The sequence below is a fragment of the Lachnellula hyalina genome (genome assembly GCF_007821495.1).
Source record: "Lachnellula hyalina strain CBS 185.66 chromosome Unknown contig00141, whole genome shotgun sequence".
Classification (NCBI taxonomy): Eukaryota; Fungi; Ascomycota; class Leotiomycetes; order Helotiales; family Lachnaceae; genus Lachnellula; species Lachnellula hyalina.
Window position 1 is genome coordinate 74,198 of NW_022157255.1, and position 7,567 is coordinate 81,764.

At 47.7% G+C, this 7,567-nt stretch overlaps 3 protein-coding genes across 3 annotated transcripts; 2 read left to right on the forward strand and 1 right to left on the reverse strand.

Annotated features, from left to right (window-relative positions):
* Positions 1-386: 386 nt before the first annotated feature.
* LHYA1_G006963 (putative transporter) lies at positions 387-2,438 on the reverse strand (the record flags this gene model as incomplete). The annotated part of the gene is made up of 3 exons (XM_031151896.1): positions 387-1,273; positions 1,321-1,645; positions 1,701-2,438. Coding segments are annotated over 3 exons (1,950 nt in total), but the record flags the coding sequence as incomplete, so codon positions are not given.
* Positions 2,439-3,520: 1,082 nt separating this feature from the next.
* LHYA1_G006964 (uncharacterized protein) lies at positions 3,521-6,947 on the forward strand (the record flags this gene model as incomplete). Its single annotated transcript, XM_031151897.1, has 7 exons — positions 3,521-4,420; positions 4,483-4,669; positions 4,721-4,767; positions 4,818-5,331; positions 5,380-5,615; positions 5,666-6,536; positions 6,610-6,947. Coding segments are annotated over 7 exons (3,093 nt in total), but the record flags the coding sequence as incomplete, so codon positions are not given.
* Positions 6,948-7,163: 216 nt separating this feature from the next.
* LHYA1_G006965 (uncharacterized protein) lies at positions 7,164-7,558 on the forward strand (the record flags this gene model as incomplete). The annotated part of the gene is made up of 2 exons (XM_031151898.1): positions 7,164-7,323; positions 7,455-7,558. Coding segments are annotated over 2 exons (264 nt in total), but the record flags the coding sequence as incomplete, so codon positions are not given.
* Positions 7,559-7,567: the final 9 nt, after the last annotated feature.

The window sequence follows — 7,567 nt, forward strand, 5'->3', positions numbered from 1 at the left end:
GCAGTCCCGCAAGAGATTCCTGTCTCGACCTCCTTAAATGGTATTATTGAAGACGTACCATCAAAGTGTGACTACTCTTGAAATAGCAGTAACATGTTTAGCTTTTGTGATAGCCGCATGCCAAGAACCATAAGAGGAGTAATAGACACAAGACATAATTTCTTATAGCAGGACAGAAACCACGAGCGAGCTCCGCACTTGAAGGAACTGTGCCTTGCCTGGCTTTGACGCGGTATTCCTGGGACCAGAATAGCGAAAAAATCATAGAAATTCATCTATGGATATGCTACATGCAACCGTATATATCTATCCATATAGACACATCCAACGCCAGGGGGTATGCCAACCACCGCTTCCAATGTATTTAGCCCAATATTATTACACACCTAATCACTCAACTCTCTCTTACTAGCTGCCAAGGCCTCTAGTTCACTCCTACTCCTCGCACGGTCACCATTCGCTCTCGAGCTCTCGCCTTTCTTTTTCGCAGAGCCCGGTGTGGGTATTATGTCGCCGTCTGCTGTGACCATTGTTCCTTCCATCGTATTCCACTCTTCGTCTTCGCTGTCCTCGCTTTCTTCATCCGCGTCACTGCCACTTCCAGGGCCGCGCTCAATAATATGTTGTTTGTGTGCTTCGATTTGTGCATCTTCCCTCATCTTGCGGATCTTGATATAATTATACGCTGCTATGGCGCCGATCGTAACAAAGAGACCGGATATGTTGATCGGTGTGAGAGTATCGTGGAAGACGAGGCCCGCGGCGAGGATTGTGACGACTTCTTTGAAGATGCCTGCGATGGAGAGGGTAACGACGGATGTTCGTTGAAGGAGGGCGAATTCGGAAGCTGTCATGCAGAAGGCTATTGCGCCGGGAAAGAGGAGAATACATGGGCCTAGGATGTTTCCTTTGACTTCCATGAGTGTTCGTAGGCCTTGGAAGAGGGCGGGAATACCTTCTACTGGGACCGCGAGTAGAAGTAGGGAGAAGAACATTACAGGGGCGAGGTAGAAGATTGAGGAGAAAGGATTTGATGTTGCTGGGTTTCGGAGAAGGAGGATTTGGGTGAGGCCCCAGCGAAAGCCAGAGAAGAATGCAGCGGATATGACGAGAATGAAGCCTAGGGTGGAGAAGTCCACCTCACCGGCTACCATCATGATGACACCAACTGTCATTGTAGCAATAATGGCAACGAGGCGCCAGGAGGGTGTTTCGAGGCGGAAAAGGAACGCGAATAGAAGGACGAATGCTAAGGATGAGGACTTGCACATCGCTGGAGAGAATTAGTACCGCAAGTTGGAAGGCAAATATTCGACATACTGTAAAATGTAAGAGTAATGAACTTCAAACTGGTGTTTCCCAATCCAATATCAAGACCCGTAGCCATTCCACAAGGTCCTATACGTGTAAAATAGAACATCCGTGTCATCAATGGCTTCTTGGAGTCTGCTTCATGTTGTGCCAGATCCGAATCTGTGGTCTGGGCATTATGGGGATTTGAGATGGAATCGTATCGTGGTCGGAACTGTGGTAGAAAGAATAGGACCAGGGATGACAGAGTGAACTGCACCAGCATATGCATACATGTTGTAAATAGGGGGAACTTGAAGTCGAGGTGGTCGGCGGAAAACATCCACTTGTTGTACTGTAAAAAGGAATTAGAAGGCGAGGGAAAAGGAACTATCGGTTCTGCAACTTACAATTGATATCGATAATGAGAATATATACCACAGTCCAATCAATATTCCATTGACCAAACTCCTTTTGAACACATTCTGGTCCGCTTCTTTCTTCTCCTCGTCGGTGATCTTGATATCTCCCGCTATCCGATGATCCAGCTGTGTATTATGCCTCCTCTTGCGTTTCCTCCGACCCTTATCCTTCCCTGTCAGGCCGGTTTCTTCGTCGTCTTGCAGTCCATCATCTGATAAATCGTCTAGCTCGACCTCATCGCTTGTGCTCTTCATATCGTCGTCGTCTGCCAAATCTCCAGCCTTCGGCTCCTCCTGTAAATCATTACGTTTCGTAGGTGCTTTCCCCCGAGCACTACCGACGTCTTGGGTGTTTAGCAAGGTGCTCCGCCGCCGCCTATGCCCGGAGGGCTCTGGCTGCATACTGAGATCTGGGGGACGTGTTCCAGCAAGAGCTGCCGCGGCATCGGGAGCCAAAGGACCGTCCCTGGAGTATGCGGGGGATTGGGAGGGAGAGGGGATTCGTGGGAGGATTGGTTGGGAGGGCTGTGAGGGTGAGGGAGGAGGTGGAAGATGGTGATTTGGATTGTTGTTGTGTGAAGTGCCGTCCATCATCACATTTGCAAAAGACTGGGGACTGTAGCGTTGGAGCGCCTGGTATAACGTCTGAGCACCGCACCGCACCGCACCGCGCCGCGCCAGGAGAAATGTGTGCGACTGGCGGTCTACTCGAGTAGCAGTTCTTGGCTAGAAAGGGGGAAAAGGAGGAAGGAGGTAGGGGTAGGTGAGGCGGGTCACGATCTACAAATAATCATTCCCTAGTGGCCTCAACTCGATGTGGTGAATAACATCAACTATGGATGGTCGCTGCTGACCACTTTGTGTGTTACTATTTTTCTTGAAACTCGAATCATCCGCCAATATCACACCCCAAGTCAGCAGAGCGTCGAGCACATTGGTTCAAGATACTATACTATACTGTACTGTACGAGTATTGTTGTCCGTCTCAGGCAGGTCAAACCTTGCTAAACCCTGCCAGTAGTCCCGTCCCGGTAGTGAGGTCTTGTCCTGCCCTGTATTGGTGTACAGCACATCACATCGCGATGGGTGTTTTGCCAGCAAATACTCGAGAAATAGTTAAGCATACTACTGTATTGGGACTTCAATTGTTTGCAACAATTAATCAAATCAATCAAATTTGCTAATATATTGCTCTTTCCACTTTCCTCTTATAAATCGCTCCTGCCAGTTTCCCAGTCTCATCTCACCCAAGACACCACGTGCCCATCGCAAGAAAGCCTGCGGAAGATTCTACGATACAATGGCATTGTCGTGGCAGCGAGCAGGGACAAAATCTACAGACACCATTCAAAGTCACACAATGCTGTACGTTCCCGCATTCGAAGCCACCGCAGATGCAACAAGACTTGAGAATGGAGTTCGCCATGTTTCTACGAAGTATATCCATCGGTCGCAAGATCCTAGTCTAGGCTTGCATTTTGGCCCCCAATTGCTTACACTTGCGTTCATTTGCACCTCAGCTCGCCAATCGATCCTCTCAAACCTTGTTTTCTCTTCAAGGGCTAGATATTGGTGGAGCATAGACTCCGAATATCATTGGTCCATGTCAACAAGGCTCTATAGGATCCTCAAGCCCTCGCCCACTTTGAGGACATTGAGCCGCAAACCCCATCCCCTAACATGACGGGCATGGCCCGTACCGGCGTGGTGGAGGGTAAGATTACAAGGCCAGCACTATTTAATGAGGCTACATCCCATTGCCGCCGCCCTCGATCGCTGGCAATTGACGCAGTGTACGATACGATTATATGGCTTCAAAACATATCGAAATTGCTACCGAGGCAGTGGAGGATATTACAGGTGCCGATTTCATTCCTATTTATATCCCCGACAGGCTTCAGGATGATTCCCTTATCAAATATTTCGGATTGAGGTTTCATGATCGAGAGGCTTTCCTTTTGAATCTCAATGATTTTATGGGTACAGATGCCCAGAAAAAGAAAAAGAAGATTGAAGCACATCGAATCACGGAAGAGCTCGATCGAATCGAGAAACTTAGATTAAGCTTTGCTTCAACACCCGAAAATGCACTTCGTATGTGGCATTATGAGAGATGCAGATCCCAGTGGAAGAATCATGCTATCGATTCGAGAGAGAAAAATATAAGAACTCTCAAGGAGCGAATCCATGAAGTGGAGCTTGAGGAGCAAGAGTATATGCGACGAGAGGAATGGGAACGGCAAGTCTTGGAGAAGGTTGGGAACTGGAACAAAGCTCCTATTCCTGGACAGCCTAATGATCCAGACGAAGGCAAGAGAGCACAGGAGAAAAGGGATCCAGAGAAGAAGGCCCACGAACGAAAGAAAGCCAGCACCAAAACTCGTCTGACCCGTCTCATATCTACACTCCGTGGGGGCAAAGATAATGAAGAGGAAGCGAAACCAAAGCCAAAGAAAAGGAAGAGAAGGATCAATCCGCAGAGTGACCCGAGACCATGCCCTGATGATTCCTACGGACTCACAATCACGAAGATTACTCTGAGAAGATCAGATCCGGCTTGTAACTCATCCTTCATGAGCTATGAGATGAAGAAGTATCCGTTGAATGATTGTTTGTTCAAAGAAGAGAACAATCCACTGACCGAGGCATGTGAACCAAACACTATTCGATATTTTCACATTCCCGCTAATAACATGCATTGGATTGAGGTGTGTTCTCTTTGGGCTCTGCCCTCCTCAGTTCCCATACACTGACCGTGTTTACTCCGTAGGAAGCCATCGGTCGCTACTATGGTGAGAAGACGCCCGGGGAGTACAACTATCGTCAGGCCCCGAATTACCTCACGAAATCATCTGATTTTCTCTGTCGCGAGTTCTGGACCTCATTACAACATGGCGGCAGTTATGATCCAGTCCATGCTAGACATATGCGTGCACATTGCTCTCGAATATCTCCCGGTACATCCTACCCTTCAATGAGTTGTATGTTTAGGCCTCTAACTGTCCTAGAAACGACGTGTACCAATGGCGGCAATACTAGTAATTTTATAATTTTTGTACGCGGTACACGAGCTAGTAGAAATCTTGTATACTGATGAACAACTAGATGCCCTACTTGCATTGGGAAAGTCACAAGCGACAAAAGAAGATAGCCGAAGAGACTATGAAAATCGCACAAAAGCATCAGGAAACCCAATCCCACGACACAGAAAACTTGAAAGCCGAATTTATCAAGTTGTCCGAGCAAATCAAGATTAAGCACGCCCGGGCACTGACTGGATTTGAAACCAAAGACGAACACGAAAAGCAGAAAGATAATGAGAAGCCAGCACAGCCATTGACACGAGGGCCGTTGGGGAACTATCTAATGCACATTGCCAAGCTTTACGATGCCATGGACGTCGAGCCGGATGTCAGGCTACTGCGGGATCACCTGTTTCAAAAGCCGCCTCTTCATTCCCGGAGAACACTAGACCAGTCATATTATTGGAAGCTTCCAAATACCGATGGAAGAGATCAAGATCAGGTCGTGTACCGAGAAACCAAAGAGGGAAAGAACATCTCCAGGACTACTCGAGTGGTCATGGTTGATCAGCTGTGGATGTACATTCTCGACAACAGTGAGCCGACCTACATTTTGTAGGAAACGTATTTCTGACAGTTTCTAGATACTATTATTACAAGCTTTCCTAGACGGTGGGGACGAAACAAACCAGATCTTTCTGGTGTTCACAAAGGAATCCGCGCCCGCCTGGACCACCTCCGAGTTGGGCAAGTGCAATCAGTCTATGACCTGGGGTTGGTGATTATGAACCAGTGCTCAACCGTATTTTTCGACTTGACAAGACCTGTAGATGAGCGCCCCGAAGTTCTCGATATTTTCTCGAATGCTCTCAGCCATGTAGTAAGTCTTCCTCGAGATAAACTGAGGACTTGGCACTGATATTTTAGTAGTCAGGGATGACAACTGTGGCCTACGCCACCTTCTGGCACCATCTTGACAGACTAAACGCAATAGATCATCATCTTGACTTCGAAGCAACAGCTCGCTCGTATTTGAATATCAATCCAGAGGGCGAGCTGTTGAAGGAGGCTCATGACATAATCGAGGAGCTACGCATGATGACCCGAATCTACACCCAGCAATTGAACGTCCTCGAGGACTTTTCAAGGCATCTCGAGAACATACACCAGCAAGATGAGAAGAAGTCGCCCATAGAATTACGGGATATTATGCTCGATATCAAGAACCTATTAGGGACGATAAATGCGCCGCACAGTGCCGAAGATCCTCTGGCCGCGCAGCATAACCACTCTCCTACTCAAAGTGGGTCTGTTCTTCCATACAAAACGCTCAACGGAAACAGTACAGGCAATGATGCTAGCTCGATCTCGGAGAGTACCGTGGAGTTTGCCAAGCGAGTGTGCAATAACACTAGACTTCGGAGAGTAGCATTGCTGGAGTTGGAGGAGAACTCCATTTCTGTATCTGATCAGGTATTTTCCTGTTCCCAAACTTCCGATCATCAGCCCGCACATTGCCTTGTGAATTTACCAATCGATGCACACAAACTAAAACGTGTCCAGCTTAACCACCTCCTAAGTCTCAAACAACAACAAGCAAGCATCATTGAAGCTAAATTAGCCCTGAAACGTGCCGACGAAAGCGTAATCCAAGGCCGCTCCATCATGCTCTTCACAATCGTCACCATCATCTTTTTGCCCCTCTCATTCATGACTTCCGTATTTGGCATGAACTCCACCGAGTTCGAGACGCCAGGAGGGGGGAATAGTATGTCATTAAAACATCAATTCAAGCTGATCTGTAAGTCACCTTCTATTGATTTTCAGACCGAATCAAGTTTTTGGGAACAGAGTAGTATTAATGGAAACATCAGTTCCAATCTCAGTAGGTGTAATAATCGTCTCCATCTCCCTCGCCTTCTCCCCCTGGATTCGCAGCATCATCGGCTTTGTCACACACATTACATTTGCCAGTATAGCGGAATACACATACATCCGCCATATCTGGCTGTGGCTTATCACGAAGCCGGCGAAAAAGGGGAAACATAGTCCTGATGGCATGTATATGAGGAAACAGGATATTGTGAAGAAGATATATGATAGGAAGGATAGAGAGGTTGCGAGGAAACAGAGGGATATGGCGGGATTTATAGAGCGGAGGGCTGAGAAGAAGAACTTGGATGACAGCGAGGATGAGGGTGGTTGCTTCGGAGGTAAGAGGGGACGGAATGAGGATATTGTTTGAGGTTTTGGATAAAGATTCCTCGCGTGATATTCTAGCGGCCTTGATACTATGAAGATACCCTATATTCAATTTTTATTCAAATTACAGCCGGACAGAACATTGAAAAGATGAAGCACTTGACCGGGTGTAACCTCTGCATCACATCAGCTCTAATTCGTTACCGACTCACCTCACCTCACCAGCTCCAAACAACCATCTTCCTCCACCATCCCTTCTCTCCCAGCCTACACAATTTACCTCTTCGGCTTAATAGCTTTCCTCGCCGGCATCACACCCCTCTTCTCCCCCACTAGCGCGACCGTCTCTCTCGGTCTCCCAAACTCCTGCATCCCCGCCACAAATGGTTTTGTCCTCCCTCTCTCCCTTCTCTTACCTCCAATTCGAATTTTACTTCCGCTTCCAAACTCGAACCCGAACCCGAACTCAAACTCCTTTCCGTCCGCACCTTTTCTTCCAGCACTAACTTCCAAGCAGGGAACTCTTTGGCAGCAATAGCAATGGGCGTTTCTTACACGCTAGCGGCGTGGCAGGAAAACCGCACGTTTTTTTTTAACTCATGGTCCCGATGCGGATGCTGACTGCGTGGG